This window comes from Portunus trituberculatus, chromosome 33, assembly GCF_017591435.1.
Source record: "Portunus trituberculatus isolate SZX2019 chromosome 33, ASM1759143v1, whole genome shotgun sequence".
Classification (NCBI taxonomy): domain Eukaryota; kingdom Metazoa; phylum Arthropoda; class Malacostraca; order Decapoda; family Portunidae; genus Portunus; species Portunus trituberculatus.
In genome coordinates, this window is record NC_059287.1 from 4,005,755 (window position 1) to 4,028,066 (window position 22,312).

The following is a 22,312-nucleotide window of genomic DNA, read 5'->3' on the forward strand; positions in this document are numbered from 1 at the left end:
ACTATGTGATCTTGTGCTTTGAATGTCCAGTCTAGTAATTTTGAGATGACTATACCTCAACATAGAAAAAGCTATACAGGGAAATAAAGTGAAAATCATGTGAGTTTACATGATTTTGTGTTGTTTTGATGTTTTTGGAAATGCAAATCTGTTAGTTTTTTTTAAGTTGATTGTGTTTTATATCCATTCATTATGTAGAGGTATTCCTTTAACCCTGCCTGCCTATTCTTTAACCTTATCTATCTTCATGTGTTTGCTCATTACCTGTTTACATATTTCTCTGGAAGGTGTCAGGACTAGTAATGATCTTAGTGCTTTTGGTGAGGGATGCATTCTGACCAGATCTCATGCTTGTGGTTCCAGGATGTGGGCATGAAATACAAGACTCGCTACAGGAGCATTCTCTTCAACACGAGGGATTCCAAGAACACAGGGCTGTACCGCAAGATTCTGAAGGGAACAATATCTCCGTCACAGCTAGCCAAGATGACGTCCGAGGAGCTTGCGTCCAAAGAGCTGCTGGAGTGGAGGGAGAGAGAGGAGAAAAAGGTATGCAGTGAGATGGGATCTTTAGTAAGGTGACACACTTTGATTGTTGCTTTGAAGAGTGGTGATTAGGTTAGGTAATTGATTTGTTTGTGTTTTATTGGTTCTTAACCCCTTCAGTCCCATGTCATGTTTCCATATTCATTCTTGTTACTATTTTGGTGATTTTATAAAGCTTCAGAAATTTTTGTGGGGAATGAAATAGTAAAGACCCTGACCATTAATCTTTTGGCTTCCATAAAATCATCCTGATGCAAATGAAATTGTCCAATCATATTTAAAAATCTTGTTAAAAATGCATCCCAGTATTGAAGAGGTTAAGAATGGCTATTGATTTAGTTTAGATAGGGTATAGTTTATTACTTGCTTCTTTTGAATGAAATTTTCCTGATGATGTATTTTCATGATGCATAGTTTTTTTTTTCATGTGTAATAAAGAAGTAGTGATTTTAGAGGTAGTTTCTCCTACAGAAGGCTTCATTACCATGTTTAATCTCTACAGGAGCTGCAGGCAATTGAGAAGCATGAGCTAGAAATGATTGCTCTTGGTAACCAGTACATCATGAAGTCTCATAAGGGAGAAATTGAAATTGACAAGGATGAATTCATTAAGGAAAAAGAAAAAGGTGAGTTTCTGTAAATCATTGCCTTGGGAAGTATACTGTTGCAAGTGATTATGGTGTATATATTTCAGAGTACAGTGTGTTCAAGTCTTAGCATTACTTTATCTTGCTGTTTTCCACTTAGGCTTTTCAACCATTTATCAGGTACACTACATTGGCACATTCCTGTATGACATCCTTTTAGTCAGATCAAGTAAACATCAACCCTTTATTGTTAACGTCCCAGAAGCCTTCGTTAATCTGAGCACACCAACATCTTAACATGATCTTGTGCTAGCATACTCATTCACAAACTCATACACACCAGTGGTCATAAACTACCAATTGTTTATGCTCTATTTGTGAATGTTCTGTACCCACTTACTACATTGTCTTTCAAGCTCTTCTAGTGCATCTATTATCAACTACCATCTTATCTTTCTTATTCTTCATGCATTACTTGCCTATAACTGTTTGCCTCTTTCATCTGCTCAGTCACCTTTAAAACTTAATCTTGTTTTTCTCGCCTCCCATCCAATAAGTGAAACAGTTAATCTATTGGAGTGGATTAAGAGGAGCACCAGTTGACATGCTTTAATCCTGCACAGCTCCTGATCCCCTCAATGCCTTGCCCCTGGACCCCGTGGCAGAGATCCTGGATGACACCACCTCCAGTCACAACAATCACATATATGATCTCAACTGTAAGATATGCAATGGCCAGCAAGAAGCTCCTCCAGAGGTAAGCCTCTTCCTTAATCAGATCACCTAAGTCATTTTATTTACATTATAAATCTTGTGGTGATACCATTTTTTAGATTGTTTTTAATATTATAAATTATATTGAAGTAGAAGGTTCTTTCTTGTTTTCTCATATATATTTTAATGATTGCCACCTTGTACATGAAATAGGAAAGCCAACTTTGCTCTTTTCTCATACTTTCCATAAATACCATTTTTTACTAGAAAAAGAGTAGTCATTGTGTGTTTAAAGAATGTTTCTTATACAATTGAAATAGATGTGCTCAAATGCCACAACAAAACACTCTGCACATACTGTTATTCATTGCATGCCTTTGCTGCAGAAATCTCAGAAGGACAAATCAAAAGAGAGAGACAAGCACAGCAAGGACTCCAAGAACCGTAGGAATGACGAAGCTGCCAAAGTCCGGGACAGGAAGGAGAGGAAGAGCTCATCAGATAAAGAGAGGAAAGAGAGAAGGGAGAGTTCAGATAAGGACAGACACAAACACCGCAGCAAAGACCACAAGGAAAAGAGCCGGGATAAAGACCGAGACAGGGACAGAGATCGAGATAGAGACAGAGACAAAGAAAGAGACAGAGATAAGGACAGGCACAAAAGCAGCAAGAGCAAGCATTCCGAAGACTCCAAGGACAGGCAGAGAGAAAGGGAGCGTCACAAGAGTAGCAGCAGTGACAAAGAGAAGGACAGGGAGAGGGAGAGGCGGGATTCAAAGGACAAGAAGCACCGAGATAAATACAGGGACAGGCGGGACTCAAAGGATGAGAAAAGCAGTAAACGAAGGGACAGTGAAAAGGATGACAGAAAAAGACGCCACAGTGGTTCTCGTAGTGATGACCGGAGGAGGAGAGAGAGTGAGAAGGAGAACACCCGGCAGAGGGACAGTGGGTCATTAGAGAAGCAGAAAGATGAGGTTAGCACTAGTGATGATGTCGTGTTTGATGTCATTGGCAAGGAATTGTCTTCCTTGTCTTCGCTTCCTGATGGTTCTGCCAGGGATGCTGAACCCTCTTCCACTGTGCTGGGGTAAGTGTATTTGATTGTTGAGTGTTTTGGGATTATGTATGAAGTATATATCTAATTGTGAATTAGTACATAAGAAACAGGAAATATGAGGAAGTATCTGTAAATGTGTAGCTGTCTTGGCTTGGCTTTTCCACTTTAGGGATATGCCATCCTGGATCACAGATGCATAGATGAGTGAGCTAATGTTGAATGATACATGATACTCTTCGTTTGTTGCAGGAGTCCGGACATCCTAGATCCAGCGTCACCAATATCAGATGATGACATGATGGCGTTACCTTCTGACTTGCTTCCCCCATTGCCTCCTTCCTCCCCCAGTGCCGTCCCTCCACCTCCAGCTGAAGCATACTCACCTTCCTCACCTCTCAATTCTGAAAAGTCCCTAAGTCCTCAATCACCACTCGAGAGAGACTCCCTGACACCTCCACCACTACCTGAAGGAGACATGCCCTCAGCTCCTCCCCTCCCTGACTATGATGTCCCCTGCACACCTCCTCCTCCTGATGAGTACAACCCTCACACGCCACCCATGCAGGGAAGTCTCTCTGGTCTGAGGGAATTGGGTAGATCTCTGCTTATTCCTTCATCGCCGCCCTTGGAACACTCAACTACACCTCCTTTACCTGAGCCTCCCTCCACTCCACCTCTTCCCACCTCGCTTAACCCTCCTCGGCCAGATTCCCCTGGCACTCCACCGCTTCCTGGATCAGCTCCTCAACTCGGTGCCTCAACTCCACCTCACACTCCAAGGGGATCAACGCCACCTCTCCCTAAAGAAAAGTCAGCATTGGGCAGCCTCCAGGCTCCTGGTTTCATGCCCGCCTCCCCAACATTATCAGACTACAATAAGAACTCTGGCAGACTAACTCCCCCCATTGTAGAAAAGTCTGGTGTGTCCTCCAAGCCTTCAGGTCCTGTGGTTATTACCCCAGAACCTGAGAATGTATGGAAAGGAATCATTCACATGCCAGATGTAGCCAAATTCAGTGCATCAGCATTTGAGGTAATTTTTGTATGCAGTTTTCAGGTGATGGAACTTGTCATTGTTTCCATTCTTTTTGTTGAATGTTACAATGTACTCACAACTGTGATAGTCATGAGGAGGTTAAGATTTCAGATTGTGGTGTTATTGTGGGATGGAAGTGAATGGGTGAAAAATGTTTTTGCCAGCAAAAGATGTTTTAAGAAATTACACAATTTTAACACACATAGATATAGACTGAAGTTCTGAGGATTTAGCAGACTTAACAGTACTGAAAGTGAGTATTGATTATCACTAAGGAGAAAGGGAGTGTGACAGTCAAAAAAAGAACTACAGAGATTTGTAAAGGAAGAACTGCTGTCAGGAGACTCCAAAATTGTCATAAATATCTTTTCATACATGAACAGAAATGTGATTTGTGAAGTTGCTCAACAGGTGGTAGAGAAAAATATACCCATAATTTAGTTCTGTGAAAGAAACCATAATGATTAATTGGTTTAAAAATTCTTAGCAATATACAACACAAGATAGGAATGAGTGGTGGAGGAACATTTGGAAGAGTGAAGTGATGAGAGTCTGTATAAGGAATGTTTTATAGTAGAGGGTGAGTGAAGTGAGGATTGGGTTCAAGTAATACTGAATAAATGCAGGTGGGAGAATGAAGTGGCAGGGATGTCTGGAATAGATAGGTGGTGATGTCATTTCTTCATTCTGGGCCATGAATTGATATGCTATGTGTTAGCCATCCTAGACACCAGGTAGCTTAAGAGGATGTGTGGTGACTTCACTTTTTTATATATTTTGGATCTGGGGAATTTATATGTTGCAGTCCAGCCATTCATTGAGTACTCATTGTTAATACAAGTGTAGCATGGGTCCCTCTTACCCACTTGGGCTTGTTGTTGTCATATCATCCTGAACTATTCCCCAGTTTTCCTCTTCTGGGACATTTAGCTGCTGCTCTGTGGAATCCTAACACAGCCATCCTCTTAAGGGAGTGGTCCAGGTACATGAGGCAGTTATAAGTTGAGTATTTGAACATTTCTTGGTATGTGACAGTTCTTGAATGACTTTTTTACTTAGAGTTTTGTTCTTTCTCTCATTGTCAGTGAAAGGATACAGTAAATCAGTGGTTAATGAAAAGAAAACCCCATTGAGTACTAGTAAGAAAAATTGAAACCACTAAATGAGAGGATTTCATCTTTATGTAGGATTTGGGTATAATGTATGGGAGAGGAAACATATAGACAGACCAAATGAAGGAGATGAAGTATGTGTCATTAGCAGCATTATGAGGGCACCTTTTGTGTTAGCTCAGAAAATGTTTGATTTTCAGGTGTCTGGAAAAGCTAAATTTCTTCCAAATGATGTGCCTAATACCATAGAAGTTGTTGGACGCATTGCTCCTGACATGGTGTGGAGCTACATTGCACAAATGAAGAAGAGTGGATCCAAGGTAAGTTAGGGATATGTTAACACCCACCATCACTGTTATAGCTGGACTAGACACAATACTGGTGGAGGAGAAGGGAAGGGGGAAGTGGGAAGATAACTCAGATAAAACAAAAAAAGTACAGCAGGCTGGATCTTAACTAGTGACCAGAATAGACTTAGTTGTTGATGGAGAGCTTTAGTGTATGGATGAAGAATGGGTAGACTTGGGTTTATATGTACTATACAGATACTGCCAGAGATGGGTCTACCAGTCTCAGTTTCCCTTGTGTTTCTTAGGGAAAGTTATACTTGTTTGAGAGCTATTGATATTTGATTATATTTTAAACATGACATCAGTAGGTGATCAGTTTATAGATGTTTTAGATAGAAAAGCATTATGTGTATAGAAAGTAGGTTCTCTCTCTCTCTCTCTCTCTCTCTCTCTCTCTCTCTCTCTCTCTCTCTCTCTCTCTCTCTCTCTCTCTCTCTCTCAGTTTATATTTTTGTAGGGCATTTTTCATTAACTTCTTTCTCACCATACTTTCATACTTCAACCCACCCACTCCATTTTCAGGAAATTTTAGTTGTTCGCTTTCAACCTGCCAATGAAGAGGAGAAGGTTTCCTATATTGCCTTGTACTCCTACCTGTCATCCAAAAAGAGGTAAGGTCATAAAGAATCATATTATCTCAGGTAAACTCTGCCTGACTTGGAATATTTATTGATTTGGTGATGTTTTGCAGTTTCAATGAATATGTGTCTAATTTCTCATCATTGGAATAGTATATTTTGAGCTGCACTTGTATTCTAAAGTCTTGTAATTTCATCATGTTCAGGAGGTATTATTTTTGGAGGGAGGAGATTGAAGTCTTTGATTTATAGCTTACAGTGAATCTCCTTTATTTGTAATTTAAAGAGCAATATTTGAACTTAGTCTAATCCCATCATGTTGAAGTGTCCATTTATTGTGATTTTGAATATTAATTTTTGTACTGATTTTTATATTTAATATTTTATTGCAAATTATTGTATGGTCATTGCCTCACATCAGGTATGCTGTTATTGGCAACTGTGGCAAGTCTGTGAAGGATTTCTATGTTGTGCCTCTTGCCTCACACCAAACCATTCCTCAGGTGAGTCAATCAGTCAAATTAACTAGATAGTATTTGATTTTTTTTTTTTTCTTGGTTTCTTTTCATATTTTTATAATTTTTCTATATTTTCACCTTGAATGGTGGTTTTACAGTGAGTGAGTGGGGGATGGGTTCCTGCACCCTCAGGTATTTGATGTGTTCTGTGAATACTTCATGTTGCTGAATTAAACATTTGGTTTGCTTGTCCACTTATTGTTAGTGGAATAAGAGAGTGAGGTCTACTTTTCCTTATGATGTACATGAGCAAGTAAATATTTATTCTTTGTGGCTAGGGAGTGCTATCTACTTTTTTTTTTTTTTCTCTCCATCTGAACAGCATAAAACGTTTTGTTGCTTTAGTGTAAACTCATATTGTTGGTGTAGAAAGTATGTGACACAGTTGCTTGATGGAGCTGGATTTAGAAAGAAGATGGAAACCAGTATTTTCTCTAGAAGTTAATAAATTATTGGGACAAATGGACAAATTTAGTGGTTGCGTTGTAAGTACTATTGATAACAGGATCAGGCACTCATTGATAGGGCATGGATTTGCATGCTTTATACATGCTGCCATGTGTAGTGTACTATCTTTTTGGATCTTTTGTATTCATTGCTATGTTCTGATGTCCTGTGCTCCCCACAGGTGCTCCTTCCCCTCAATGGGCCAGGCTTTGAGGAGCAGCGGGCACACATGCTCATTGGGGTGATAGTCCGAGCCAAGAGCAAGAGAGTGTTTGACCACACCACTGGCAACTGGAAAGTTGTCAGTGGGGGCCAAAGTGGGCCTCCCATTAAAGCCAATGGTAAGTATGACAGTGGTGAGGAATGTTATTGAAGGCTGTTCTTTTCCAGCCAAGAGCCCTACAGGAGATTTGTCACCTACCAGAGAATGAGTTTGCTGTTCAGAAATGAATAGAAAGATACTTTCTAGTGAAATCTTTACTGCATTAGGGGTTTACTCTTAGTCTTTCTTTCTAAGCATAAGGAGTGGGAGATAGGCTAAAGGGTTTATTCTTTACCTTGACTTGAATACTTGAACATTGGAGGGGGACATATTTTTTTAAGGAATGTAATTTCATTTTTCATTGAGGTATTTAGTAAGATGAAAACAAGTTACTGAGAGTTGGAGCTGTTGGCAGACAGTGTAAATTGGACCTCAGCAAGGGATTTATTATCTCAGTTAGCTGTGTGAGTATTGTACAGAAAGATTGATTTTTAGGCATTGTCCATTGGAATTGAATAGGTTATGGTTACACTACTATCACAAATTTACACCATATTTTTCCCACATTTTTCTTACCAGGCATCTCAAAATTGGAATGTGTTTTGATTTACTTGTCCTTCATTTTCAGCCTCCATCAGCTGCACCTTCACTACATGGGAGTGTCTCTTGATAGTGATGGTCTTTGATCCTTCCTGTACATGTCTTTCAAGAAGTGTGATCATTCCCTTAGCAGTTTTACTTATTCCAGATTTCAATCATAAGGAATCATTCTTGAGTGCACAGAATGAATTATTTATTATGTATTGTGTTAGGGAAGAATTACTGTTGAGATGCTTGATACCACCACTCCTTGTTGTGTTAGGACTTCTCCCTTAATTTGTTTGAAGTGTTTCAATCTCCCTTGTGTTGAAATTATTGAGTGACCTGCTTCTCCATGTAAGTAAATGTACTGACACTGGACAGAAAAAATAGTAGAGTCTGTACAAGTTTACTAATGTAGTCTTTGGAAAATGCAAAGATCTGGTTAAGCCTTCCAGATATGTTATGTCTCTTTACAATGCAGTGTAGGAACATCTGAAAGAACAGCTTGGAAAGATAACTAGATGTAAGTGAAGAAGAAAGTGAAATCATGTTAATACTAGGAAATTACTTATTAAGTGGGTAAGTTCCAGGTTGTGTTGGTGTTAGGTAAACATTCAGCTGTGAGTATGAAAGTCATTGCTAATGGCATTGCTACCAAGTGTCTAACCATAAGTGGAGTTAGTCATTGCTAACTGGTGTTGGGCAAACATAGTATGTAAGAAAGTGAGAGCTTGTGCTGGTAGTGGAAGTATTGCATGCCAAGGAGAAAAAAATGCCTGACCAGAATGTAAGACAGGCATTATCCAGGAATTATATGACAGAGGAGACCACCCACAGTGAACTGCATCCTTCAGAAGTGATCCCTGTTGTGTGTATGTTCCCTGCTTGGTACTTAACTGCCACTGGTGTGTGGGTACCTGCTTTCCTACTTGTTCCCTTGCATACATGCATTACCTTGCACTTTTTTGTCATCACCTCAGCTACAACAGTGGTGACAGCTACTCCTTTATTCACAGTCACTCTTATAAGTGTTGTATTTCAAATAGGGATGAGGTTGAGCTTGTAATTTCTGTTTATAACCTTAGATTTCTTTCCTTCATGGAATAGGTGAGTGTTCTCTAGCCATCCTACTCTTACACAATAGAAAGGATAACTCAGTACATTCTTTGTCAGAAGTTGAGAAACCCATTTCACTATTTTGTTTAGCTGAGCCTTTAAAACTCTTATCTGCTGACAGTCTCCTTGTAAAACTAGGTTAATGACATTAAAAGTAGATCAGAGGATTCAAAATTTGGGGAAGACTAAGAATAATGATTTCAGGAAGTTCATCCACTATTGAGCACAACTACACCAGTGTGAAAGTAAGATACTTTAATCCATCTTGGTCAGTCCATTGAAGCAGCAGGATTTGACTGTGTGTGCATGTTGTAATCAAGTATTGCTCCTGTTGCTATTACTGCTGCTGCATTAGGAATTAACACTAACATGAAACACCAACAGATCTTAGTAACCTTTGTAACATAAGATCATAATTGTGTAGTGTGCTTGCTTTCACTACCTGTCTGTGCCTTCTGTGGTGTAGGTAAGTGTTGAGTGGAAGCTTTAATTCAAGACTGGATCTCCCCTTGGTTGTTATTTGTTGTAGTGGCAAAGCACCTGACTAGATTAGATGAAGTGCTTGTTTTCTCTCAAGTTCTGCAAGTTTGATCAGGAGCTTATTATCAGGAGAGAAGTAGTACTCTTAATCATTGGCACAGTTCAATGGCTTAAGAGTATTGTCTTTTATTAATAATGAAATAGGAAATTAGAAAATTAGAGGTCTACAAATCAGGATTATATGGATTTAGGCCTTATTGACCTTAGATGAAATGTGAAGGTAAGTAATGAGCTTGTAGAATGGATAAGTATTTCATATTTTTTATTACAATGAAGGTTTGTTGCTTTCTAAGTACAGGATGGGTTGAAGAATGTTTATTGGTATTTTTTGAAGGCTGTTCCATGGTGTAGATCAGACTTGAGTTTCTTCAGGGGGTGTGTGAGGTGGTGTGATATGGTGTCAGGTTTCAAGAAAACAAAGATCTCCATTCCACAGCTGGATCCTGCTTTTGTCACCAGGTTAATATTTTATGCAATTGACAAACACATTGCTCACTTACTGATACACTTTCCCATCTTTTCATAGGCAATATTTTTATGACCTAGTTTCATGTATTTTATTTATTTATTTTTTTAAGTAGTCAATATTTTCAAAGTTTATAAAATGGTTTGACATGGGAAATCGCTAAGAGATGTTTATTTCTTTCAGAAACATCAGACCGAAGTTGTACTCCACCCCTGCCTACTGATGAAGACATCCAGGAAATAGCCCTGGCAGCCAAGGAAGCTGAGGACTTGGAGCTGCTGGAATACCAGGGATCAAGGCCACACAAGCGACGAGCCAAGGATGGTGGGGAGACCTCTCAGGCCAAGAAGAGGATGGTGGCTTCAAGGGACCAGTCCTCTGACTCCAACTCAATTATTGATGAAGAACCCAACAGCCCACCTGAAGACAGCTATGTGGAGGCTTCTCTAGATCAAGAGTCTATGCTTGCAGAACTCAATCGACAAATTGAGGAACACAAAAAAGAGCTGAGTGAGATGCAAAAGACGATTGGAAATGATGAGGATGAACCTTATAGTCCTTCTCATGCTGACAGCCCCACTCCAGAAGGTGAACAGCTGAAACTTGATACCTCCAAAATTAGTATTCCAGCTAATTTACAAGAAATATTAGATAATATTAAAGAAAAGGAAGCAGAAATCAAGCAGAAAGAGCAAGAAATTAAGAGGCGATTGAGTTTAACATCAGATCCCATTGTCATGAATTATGGTAAATATCATGCTTATGAGAAAAAGAAAGAAAAAGTAGTCACTAATCCAGGTAAGGATGTTGATCTCAGACCTTTGCTTCACACTAAGTCAAATAAAGACAGTAAAACAGATACAGATTTGAGAGTTTTAAAGGCAACAACTGAAGAGAAAAAATCAGAGAAAGTTGAATCTGTAACAAAACAAGATGAAGATGTGGATCTTCGCATTAGAGACCCTCGTTTGGCCAGGGCTCAGGCTCAGGCTCAGGCTCAAGCCTCTGCTGCTGCTGCTACTACTACTACTGCTGCTGCTACCACTGCAGCTCCTGCTTCCACCACAGACAGTTCAGAGAAGGGTAAAACCTTGAGTAAAATGACTGATGAGGAATTACTGGCCAAAGCCTTAGAGATGGAAGACAGTAGTTCCAGCAGCAGACAGGCTGTTCCTGAAGCTGGTGCAGAATCTCAGTTCCATCCAGTCATATCAGTACCTCCTCCCTTCATTCCACCAACCATGCCAGCAGGCTTTGTACCCCCTGGAGGACCCATAGTAGGGTCTGACCCTAGGACAGGCCCTATGCCTCCTCCCATGCCCCCTGGTCCCCCTCCCTTTATGGGTTCAGTGAGTCTTCCCTCCATGGACATGTATGGATCACAAGGATCTAGAATGCCAGGTCCACATGGTCCTCCAAGTTTTTCAGGTCATGTTCCTCCAGGGGCAGGAGCTGGACCACTTGCATCAGGAGGGTTCTCAGGGCCACCTGGCCCACAAAGGCAAAATTATCCAGGCCCTGCCTGGGAGGGTGGCCAGGGCTATAGTGGCAGGGGGTGGGGACCAGAGTACAGGGACAGGGATAGGGACCGGGACTGGGACCGAAACAGGGACTGGGATAGAGACAGGGACTGGGACAGGGATAGGGACTGGGATCGGGAAAGGAAGTGGGATTGGGACAGGGCGAGGGAGAGGGACTGGGACATGCGTCACGGCAGGGACACGGGGCATTCAAGATATCAGTACAAAGGGAGGAGGAACGAGGGGAAGGGGAAAGGCCGGGATAGGAGCAAGGACAAGCCTGAGAAGGAAAAGGAAGCTCCTCCAAAGGAAAGTGAGGGCAGTGGGGAAGATGGATCTTTTCATGAAATTGACTATTAATTTGACTTTTAATGTGACATTATGTAATGTTATGGCAAGGGTCCACCCAAGTTACTGAAAGTACCTATTTGTGTCTTGAATGAAACAGTAACACAAAGTATTTCCCTTTGAATCATATATTTTATTGTCACATTATCCAAAATGTAATTGCTCATATTGGGCATCTAGGGACAAATGTACATATTTCTGTGAATACTTTAACTGACCAGTTATCAAGGCAATTTTTGTATTGTGCAGAGTGGTGTGAATGTGTGAACATATTGGGTCCAGCTTGTATGCCGAAGAAAATACAGGTCAGTATAGAAGTAGAGCATCATGAGAATTTTTTAGGACTTTATAAAGCTGTCAGCTTTGTCTACATCTAAATGTTCAATGTACCCAGAACACAAGAAGAAAAGCCATATTGTGAATGTAGATTTATTTTTACCAATGGGATGAATATTGACATTTGTAAATATGTATTACAAAATTTAGTTCTAGACAATTTGGACGTATATAGTATATGGTTTAGCACCTCATCTCACCTTTCCTACTGGATCAGCTTGGAACAGACGTGATGGGGTCCGTTTTAGTGTAGTAAGATTTTTTTTAAAGATAGACTTGGCATGAGTGTGTTCTGCAATAGGCACGGTGCAGCATCTTCATAGCATCCTGTGTGTTACCTGCACCACAAGGCATGGCTGCGGTGAAGTATTGGTGTATGGGTGGAGTTGCCGGTGTGGCAGTATTGTGGCGGGAGTTGCAGTAGTCATGGTTATCCTGGTGGGTGTGATCACAACAAATCTAGTTCATAAGCCTTAATTTTATATTTATATAGCTATATATGAAATATATATGTACATTTGTGGACATAGAAGAGCAGGCATTCATTGGAAAAGTTGTTGAAGAATTTTATTGTTACAAGAATTAATATTTTAACCAACATAATGCTGATGTCTTGTCTCAGAGAAATAAAACTTAATTTTTTGTTCAAGCACTTTCCATTCCCTAAGAAAAGCTTTGTTTCCTAGATTGAGATATTGAAATAGAGTAACTGTGACAAGCCAGTGTAGAGTGGATGCCTGCTTTCTGTGTGTCACTTGGTGGGGGAGTGCAGCACTATCCCTGCTGGATGCCTGGTGTACAATGCCTGTGTATTATCATTGTGCAGTAATGCTCTAGACAGACCATAAACTTGTAAGCTGCTCCATGTGTTCCCCTGTTAGTATGTTAGGTCAACATTAGCACATGGTTCATTTGTCTGCTTTACTACAATTATTGTACTATGCAACATTGAGTAACTGAATTAATGTATGGTATATTTTGTCATAAAGGTTATTTACCCTACTTGTAAACATATATTATTGCACACCATGATAGAATTCCTGAGTACCGAGTGTCAACACAATCGTTTCCTTGAGCAACACTTCCTGTCCATGCATCATCTGTCTTATTAATTCACATGCATGTACTGCTCAGAGCAATTTATCACCTGTGTTTTCACATTGTCTAATGTTTTGGATGGACATTTTTTTTTCTGATACTCACAGTGTTGTGCTTTCCATATTAAGTGATTGTATGCATTATTGTATTTTCAGTAGAAGTTATTACTTAGTGTTGCTTTGAATGACACTGATATTTTCAGCTTTCATATTTTTGTTTTTGTTTTCAATAAATAGGTGCTGAAGATAGATAATGGTTGGTTTTAATTACAACTTTCCCTCTTCAGCTCAGTGAAAGACATTTCCTGCCTGTGACCTTTGTCCCAGGAGCTAGAGTCCAGCAACTCATTCTTGGCAGGAAATGTTTTTCACTTCCTTGCCATGAGGAGCTCACAACTGCCAGCTGAGTGTAACTTGACAGCTCTCCAGATGGCAGGGCTGTTACAATGCCCTAACTGACATGGATTTTATCCTCCAGCTGGTAGCCAATGAGTGCTAGAATTGACAGGGTCTTTCAGTCTCCAGCTGACAGGAATCTAGTGCACCTATCTTAATGGTCTGACTCCTCACCACACCCCCGACTCAATATTTCACCCCCTCTAAATGACGGATATCTAGTAGCTTCGCATTTTAGTTGAACTTTTATACCCCACAGCTGACCAGGGTCCAACTGCCATCCCAATCTGTAAGGGGCTTTCACACACCCCACCCCCGCCCCTGTTACGGTTTCCACTGCAAAAAAGTAAACGGACACCGGTCTGACACCCCATCAACTGGGTACGTCAATCCCTGAGCTGGTATGGCACTTTCAGTCGTGTTTGTACTTTGTAGAGCTTCCACAGCCCTCCAGATGACACTTTCACAGCTCATGTGTGAGAATTATGGCAGTCTTCTAGTTAGTAGGAATTTCAGTTTCACAGCTTGTAGGATTTACAGTTCCCATGTGAAGAGGGTCCCACTGCCGGTACTGGTAAAATAATCACAGATCCTCTGGCTTCCCCAGCCACCAGATGCTGGAGATCAGTAGACAGTTACCCGCACTCAGGTTTTGACAGATCGCCCACACTCATAGTAATAATTACAGTTGTCAGTCACGCCTCATCACAGTCACGAACACGCAAATAGGCAAGTCACGAGTATCAAAAGCTAACTGATTCCTGATGCTCCAGCAAGTACATATGGGCAACAACAGTTAACACTTCAGCACTGCCTTCACTATCTCACACTCACAGCTGCACGGGTGCGACGGACAAGGGACACTTGGCCGATTATCTTCATGAATTTTCTTATCTATTTTTTTTTTTTTCGTTGCTGGTCTCTAAATTGTCGTCCTCCGGCAGTGGAGTGGATACTGTCAACTGCTGGAATCTCTCATTACAGGTAACGGTGAAGTCAATTTGTACATAAACTAAATCCAACACCTCGTTAAACCTTACACTTGGCGAGGCAACTGTCGAATGTCGATAACGGCTCGATCGTTTTTCCTATCTTTCTTTTATGGTGAGATAATTGAAGGCATATTTATCCAACTCTGCTTCAAACCTAACTCTTTAAATAGCCTCTTCTTAACAACGCGTTATGGTGAAGTGATATTGAGGCTATTATTACAAGTGCCTAAAGTTATCGACAAGAGAAAGTTGAGAGGAAGAGGTAGTGTAGCTGGTGACGGCTGCTCTGTTATGCCAACTTAATATGTTGCTTCTGTATTCTCCATGAGGAATCCTTAACTTTAAAACGAAAACTCAGGAAATAAAAAAAACTAGGAAGAAAGATAACAGCTGTTGACAGGTTCCAAGACACGGTGCCTCTTAATCCCTGACAATAATCCCGACTGTCAGACGAAGACTTCACAATTTATTACACCCACTTATAGAGAAGCATGTGATAATAGGACCTTGGAATGCCGCTGAGAACCAAAATAGCTTCCTTGACGTCAACTATCGAGTCAAATTGAAGCAAGAAGAACATCACAATACATTCATCGACATATAATCCAAAAAATCACAAACGAAAATCACTGCGAGGCCAAAAATAGGACGCCCTTTTTACCTCCCCGACCTTTTTGTGACCTTAATGACCTCCATATACCCTTTAGGTGCATGGACCCTGAAGCCCTGGAAGCATCCGTGTCCCTGGAATGTTTCTAGAGCTGGAGTGGGCGCCGTGAACTGGAACAACCTGACCTGACTCCCACTAGCAACTGATCTGACTGACTGATGAACTCGGTCTGGCTGATCGTACTGGGTTTCCCTAAAATATGACCAAATGCCACTTCACCTTTATTCCAATCTCCAAAAGACGAATGTTTAAATGTACAAACAAGTAGTGGCTATTTAAGTTGCCGTAGGTGCATATTTAAGTAGCATGCATAAAGGAAATAGAAGAAATAGGTTGTTTTTGACTAGCACTTCCTCTAAAACACCCCAAACATTTAGCAAAAAACCACATCATCTTTCAATCGATCTGATGAACGCATACATAAAAAATAGTTCGAACTTTAACCAGTGATTCTGACCCATTGGAATTTATTTTTGAGCATTGCATAGGGAGGAAATAGAAGGATTAGGGTGTTTTTTAAGAGAATTGTTGGAACGAAAATGGGAGAAGAGCAGGTGGAGGGAAGGAAGGACGAGACATCAGTATTAGATCGGTGTATTCTGGCTTGTTTTTGAGTGAGTAGTCAACTTGTACCTCATGAGTGACTAGATACAAGCTTGGCAATTAGATACACCGCCAGTGAGCTTGGATTTGAGGCTTAAATGGGCTGGGAGGAGGCCATCTTGGGGGGGAGAAGTTGAAGGGGGGAAGTGAAATATAATAATAAAGTGACAATATAACTCGATTTGTGGTGACGTTTTGAGACACTGTTCCTGCGCGTAGTTGTCAGTTAATCGCTCATGTGGATGCTAAATATAAGGTGGAAATGTGTTTTTTGTCACGGAGGCATGTGATAAAAAAAAATACGATAATTTTTAATTTAATACTTTGCCGGGTTTGTATATTTTAAGCCAATCTATTAAACTTATCTCATATTTACCCACTGAATGACTGTGTGAGTGCTGCGGAGAGACAGGAAGTTGTAAAGACACTGGCTTGATAAAGGAGTGGCTTTTTAATTTCAAGAAGCAGACACCAGACCGGATATACAGTGATATTTTCTTATCAAAGCACCTTTACATGTTTGTGCATACTCTGTCATATGTGTGCTGTGACTATGTGCGTGTGCAGGTGTGCGTTATGTGAGGGTTGGATCAGCAGTGTTAGGGGAAGGGTAAGAGAAGTGGTGTGTAGTGCTAACTTTAAGTATATGTTGGTAGCAGCTGCATTCATCTCCCATATATGTTTGTTTGTGTGTATTGTCATGTGTGTACTCTATGTGTTTGTGTGATTCTTGAAGTGATTGTATTAGCAGTGTTAGTGAAGTGTCAGAGAAAGGCTGTTTAGTGATGAGTGGATGCTGCACTTAACTCTCCCAGTAAATTATACAGATGTGCAGGGACTTGCCTGCTGACTTGTGAGATGGAAAGTTAAAGATTGCGAGAATAACCTAAGCCTTGTTCCCTTTGACTGTATTTCTCAGTAAAATAAGTTGCTTTCCATAATTGTGATCTACACAATGACCAAATCAACGGTGAAGTTAGTGAACCTAATTAATCTGAACCCAACCTCCCTGTCAGATGGAAATGTTATTGTTATTTTAGTATCATGTGCAAAGTTAAAGGAAGGTGTTGAGTGAGCAGGTGTTAACATGTCCAGGTGTGTTGAGGTGTAGTGGTGTGTTGCCTCACTGCAGACAAAGGTATGACAATGACACACACAGTACAGTGAAGGAGTGAGCAGTTGGCTGTGGCACAAATAGATATAAGTTTCAGGAAAGAAGGAATGGAGACTGAGTTTTGCAGTCCATTGTGTGTTAGTGTCAGAGCAGCAGGTGCACCACGCCTCAGGTGGGCCTGGGCTGCTGACTCTAGCTCTGGTGTGGGGGAGGAAATGAATCTAAGAAATTGATAAGTACCACAAATTTAAATACCATACTCTTTTGCTGAATCAGATTTTGTCAGTATTATGTAGTTTAGTAAGTGGAAGTTTTAGATCTAGTTTAAGAAGCAGTATGATGTTACAGTAGTTTGGTAAGATTTGTTGGGGCAAAAGTGGCTTTCTTAAAGTAATATTTTTTACTTCCAATACCATATTAGATGAATAATGAGAGAGAGAGAATACAAGTTAAAGAAAAAAAAAGATATGGATGTGTGAGATCATGCAGCAAAAAAGTTTATGGAGGAAGGGAGTTCCAGTCACAGAAGATGTATTTCATTTCACTTGCTGTGCCAAATCAGAGGCCACATCTAGGAAGTCAGACATCATGCTGCTGACAAGGATGTCCTTGTGATTGATTGCTCTGTAGCAAAGAAGATGGAAATCATAGTTTTTAACTCTAAATGCTAATGTGTAATATTTAACAAAGTGCACTATTAGCATGGACTGGTTGTAATATGGTGTTTCTCCTTGCCTGCAGTAAGATGGGGCTGTGAGGAGCGTGGTGAGGCAGCGCAGGATGGAGCAGCTGCTGCTGAGTGATGCCTTGGAGTGTTCAGTGTGTCTGGAACAGCTGGGGTCCAACTCACGTGTTTTGCCATGCCAGCACACGTTCTGCAGGCGGTGTCTGGATGATATTGTTGAAACCCACAAGGTAAGGAAGCTCAAGTTATTGCATTGTGTGTCAGTCTAACCAGCCATTGAGCACTGGCTGGTTGTTGCTGTTGTAGCCTTGGCATCAGTCCCACTTACCTACACTGGGTGTGATCACAAATGTGCAATAAATGTAAAGGTTTATTCACAAAATGAAACATTAGAACTATTTAAATGTCCTATGTCCTTAGTACTGAAGGGAGAGTAATTCACTGAAGAATAGATAAAGAGCTATCATTGTCTATAAGCCAGGTAATAATTGTGAAAAGCATTGAAAGACAGATACTAGTGACACTATCCATATCCCATTCCTTCTCTGTGGTGGTGTGTGGTGTGGCACAACAGGAGCTGCGGTGTCCAGAATGCCGGGTGTTGGTGGAAGCCACGGTGGACGAGCTGCCGCCCAACATCCTGCTGATGAGGATCCTGGAGAGCATGAAGAGTGCGCCCCGCCCTGCCCTGAGCCAGCCCATCAAGCCGAGCCAGACCGTGCCTCACCCCAGCCAGCCCCCCGGCAGATCAGACCCCCATGACGGCCCTCCCCTCACTCAGGCACCCCCTCCCCCCACTATCCAGTCTTTCCAAACCTCCATTGCATACACTGGCACTGATTCCACACATGGCTTCACTGGAGGAGGAGGAGGAGGAGGAGGGGGCCACAGTGGGCCGTTCGGGGGAAGTGCACTCAGCGGGACCACTTTAGGGGGGTACAGCGGCTCTCTAGGGAGGGAGGGAAGCATTGGGCATGGAGGCTTTAATGCTGGCATCACCTCCCTAGGGAACCTTAGCATCAACCTCACCCCCTCCACCCAGAGCTCCCAGCACTCCCCGCTCCCTCTCACCACTCACAGACAGGTACTGAAAGGCTCTTGTGTCTTGTGTCTGCTGGGAAGTGAAGTGTGTTGAAATGGTTTGTGGAAAGTTTGCTGATGCATTTGAATTGTTCCTGAATATCTATGTTATTTTCAGACAAGCCTTCAGCCATGTGCAAAGGCGCTGTACAACTATGAGAGGAAGGAAGCAGGGTGAGTAGCTTTTTGTATTTCACTGATAGGTTACTAAATGCATTTTTATGGCTTATGTTAATTACTGTATATTGATATATTTGGATAGAGAGAACTTAGATATAAGTTTTGTTACATATAGCTAATTATGCAGGTTAGGAGACTATATTGAAGTCTCATAAATGTAACCATAGAATGTGCCTTCAGAAATTAATACATTAGCAACACTTTACAGGTTCTGTTAAAAAGTTACCCTTCTCAGATTACTTTTAATAATATTTTTGTATGATTCTATGTTGGCAATATGTTGAAAGATTGCCATAAAAGATAATTCATTATACAGTTATGCAGATCTGGTTACAGAGACCTGAGCTTCAAGAAGGGAGATGTGGTAATACTCCGGAAAAAGATAGACTCAAACTGGTACGAGGGAGAACTTAACAACCAAGTGGGATTCTTTCCTGCCTCTTATGTTCAGGTGAGCAGCTCATTGCAATCACCTCCATCAACCACTTACAACCTGAGTGTGAAATTCTCTTACATAGTGTTTGTTCCCCTGAGAAAATTGTGATAAAGAAAGGAATAGTGAGAAGATATATTATTAGTATTACTGTAGTGACTAAGTGCCTAGTTACTATCAGTAAGGGAAGTCATAATGCAGGGAATGTAGTAAGGTGGTGAAAATGTCAAGTAATTCATCTCACCCTTGTGGCATCCTGTGTTTTGGTTCAGCATTGTGACATGATGTGATGTGTTTTCAGGTTATCACTCCACTGCCAAGTCATATTCCACAGTGTAAAGCTCTCTATGACTTCAAGATGACAAATGATGAGGAGAGAGACTGTCTGACTTTTAACAAGGTAAGAAGTTTATTTTACAACTCCTCATTTCCTCTTTCCACTTGTTTATAACCAAGCATTCTATACTTGCAGGCTTTATTCCTCTCACTTTCCTTTCTCTTACATACCCCAGCAATGCAACCTCTCCTTTCCCAGCAGATAACTGTCTTGCTTCACTGCATTATAAAACAATCAAGAGCAACAGAAGTAATACATGAAATCTTACAAGCATCTATAAGAAGGAAGGCAGTTAAGAATAGATTTTGCAATTTTTACCGTTTAAAGATTATGGGTGGCTCTAGAACAAATAAAATCATAAAGTCATTAGTAATTGAGAAAAAATGTACCAAAAAAGCAATTGAAATGTTAAGCTGGACAAAATTAAACAATGCTGCTATATATGTGGAAGAGGAATTTTGACTGAGTTCTTTTGTTTACCTAGGGTGAGATTCTAACAGTGTTGCGGCGAGTGGATGAGAACTGGGCTGAAGGGAAGCTCGGCTCACGCATTGGCATCTTTCCACTGTCCTTCGTGGATCTGAACAGTGCTGCCAAGGCCCTCATGAAGCTTTCTCTCAAGTAAGTTGTGTGGAATACTTCTTCACTCCTTCCCCCACTATGAACTGTGTATTGTCTTGAATTATCCGGAAATGGAGATGTTAGACTATGAACTGCCCTCAAAGTTTCCCATCCTTTTATTTATGCACAAAAAAATGTCTCACAGTTGGAGGAAGAAAAGATTGATTGTGGTATTCATGTTATGTGTTTTCTGCTTTGAATTAATCAACAGTGATTTAACAAAAAGATCATCTTGGTATATAGATTATTTCTCCGTAATTTCTTATATAAGGATTAGGTGCTCATGAATGTGTACCTATTCTTCCTTCATTGTGGTCATTCCAGTATATAGAAACAATGCAATAAGATGTTTTAGGATGTTTATATGTGATCAAGATGGTTTTGAATGCAAGAGATAGGTTTCTGGAAATGAATAGTTGTCCTTTTATGTTCATTCCTTTAGATGGAGGTAATGAAATAGAACACCCAGAGTTATGCATGTATGACTTTCTGTTTATGTGAAGATATTGCAAGTGTGTCATGTTTCTTTTTCTATTATTTCAGATCAAGGAGAGCATGTATATCAATGTGGTGTGTGTGTGTGTGTGTGTGTGTGTGTGTGTGTGTGTGTGTGTGTGTGTGTGTGTGTGTGTGTGTGTGTGTGTTATAGAAAACTACTTTTATTCATTTATTTATTTATTTATTTTCTCACCTTTTTATCTTTCAATTGATATGTTTTATTGTGTGACATGACAGGAAACTGTTTTTCTGTATATTGATTTTTCTATATTTGTATGAGAACATAGAAAACTGCTCTTATTTATTATGACTTATCTATATGTAATCTTACCTTCTGTTGTGTGAAACAAGTGAACTTGTTCCCCCGTGTGTGAGAATGAAGATGTCTCGAGGGTGTGTATCATCAGAAAGAAAGATTTGAACATTTCTTTTCTGTACAAAGCTGCAAACTAGATCTTAAAGATACAAAACTGTTCAACACCTACCCAACCAGCACCTTGTTGTCTTCCTCCTGCATGTTTAAAATGTATTGTGTCCTAACTCCCCATAAACTGGGACTCTTAAATGGTGATATGTGCATTATTATAGTCTGGTGTGAGTTATACTTTAAAAGATTTGGTAATAAGATTAGCTAACATGAACTCTAGCAATTAAAGTGCATCTTACATTCTGACATTTCTGTGGATTTAGAGGTCGCACCAAAACACTTGGGAGGGACGCAGCACCCGGTACAGTGCACAGCTTAGTGGTCCGTATTTTGAAACATCCCGTGTCGTCATAAGCATTATTTTCAAGTGCAGTGGAGATGATCTGTTGGGTTCTCATGTGTGTTGCTTCCTTGTGATGGTATGGAATCCTTGTAAAACTCTCATTAAAGTCATAAAAGTGTCTTTGAAAACCCCATTAGCTTTTAGTAGATTCTGTTGAAATATTAAATCAGGAAAGCCGAAGATCCTACTAAGCTATCAACAGAATCATGAAAACACTCTTGAAAACCCTATTTATTCACCTTCATTAGAGCTTGCTAAAAGAACAGTTGAGATAGAATGCTAGAATGTTTGAGAATACGGACCTAAGTGTAATGCAGCTTAGAGTACTCTGTGGACCATCAAGACACATATGTCAAGCATTGAGTGCATCTTGCTTCACACTCCCAAACACTGTATCTTCCGTGTACCAATTTTTACCTAACGACAGCATTCTCTGTGGCAATCACAAATAGATGGAAAAACATGTATTTGCCAGATGTTTATTAGATTAGATTAGAATGACTGGAGTTTGTATGAAAGGTGAATGCTGTCACTGGGATGACCTTGAGGAAAAGCTCACCATAGCTCAGCATCTGTCCTCTAGTGCTTACTGTCACTGTCACTGTCACTCAGCACTCACTCTCACTTGCCTTTCATATATACATGTATATACGTTTCCAAGTGCTGCAGCAGTCTTTAGGAGAGTGGGGAAGGGATGCCAAAAATGAAAATCAAGGCA

At 40.5% G+C, this 22,312-nt stretch overlaps 2 protein-coding genes across 36 annotated transcripts in view; both read left to right on the forward strand.

The window, feature by feature from the left end:
• LOC123512281 (death-inducer obliterator 1-like) overlaps window positions 1–13,469 on the forward strand; it is a 33,713-nt gene extending 20,244 nt beyond the window's left edge. For 3 of the 5 annotated variants that reach the window (XM_045268568.1, XM_045268570.1, XM_045268569.1), the window contains 10 exons: window positions 364–549; window positions 1,049–1,172; window positions 1,757–1,890; window positions 2,234–2,937; window positions 3,157–3,940; window positions 5,256–5,375; window positions 5,928–6,016; window positions 6,405–6,486; window positions 7,130–7,289; window positions 10,098–13,469. In XM_045268568.1, coding sequence (XP_045124503.1) covers window positions 364–549; window positions 1,049–1,172; window positions 1,757–1,890; window positions 2,234–2,937; window positions 3,157–3,940; window positions 5,256–5,375; window positions 5,928–6,016; window positions 6,405–6,486; window positions 7,130–7,289; window positions 10,098–11,794 — 4,080 coding nt within the window. In that variant the 3' untranslated portion in view covers window positions 11,795–13,469. Of the gene's footprint in view, window positions 1–363; window positions 550–1,048; window positions 1,173–1,756; window positions 1,891–2,233; window positions 2,938–3,156; window positions 3,941–5,255; window positions 5,376–5,927; window positions 6,017–6,404; window positions 6,487–7,129; window positions 7,290–7,838 lie in introns of all 5 variants that reach the window. The other 2 variants (XM_045268572.1, XM_045268571.1) reach the window with 2 other exon arrangements.
• A 998-nt stretch (window positions 13,470–14,467) lies between these two features.
• Window positions 14,468–22,312, forward strand: part of LOC123512283 (E3 ubiquitin-protein ligase SH3RF1-like) — a 47,172-nt gene continuing 39,327 nt past the window's right edge. For 9 of the 31 annotated variants that reach the window (XM_045268573.1, XM_045268574.1, XM_045268577.1 and 6 more), the window contains exons 1-8: window positions 14,468–14,595; window positions 15,311–15,887; window positions 17,732–17,905; window positions 18,250–18,759; window positions 18,874–18,929; window positions 19,260–19,386; window positions 19,670–19,768; window positions 20,190–20,326. In XM_045268573.1, coding sequence (XP_045124508.1) covers window positions 17,771–17,905; window positions 18,250–18,759; window positions 18,874–18,929; window positions 19,260–19,386; window positions 19,670–19,768; window positions 20,190–20,326 — 1,064 coding nt within the window. In that variant the 5' untranslated portion in view covers window positions 14,468–14,595; window positions 15,311–15,887; window positions 17,732–17,770. Of the gene's footprint in view, window positions 14,596–15,310; window positions 15,888–16,111; window positions 16,133–16,220; window positions 16,487–17,731; window positions 17,906–18,249; window positions 18,760–18,873; window positions 18,930–19,259; window positions 19,387–19,669; window positions 19,769–20,189; window positions 20,327–22,312 lie in introns of those variants that run through there. The other 22 variants (XM_045268595.1, XM_045268597.1, XM_045268602.1 and 19 more) reach the window with 14 other exon arrangements.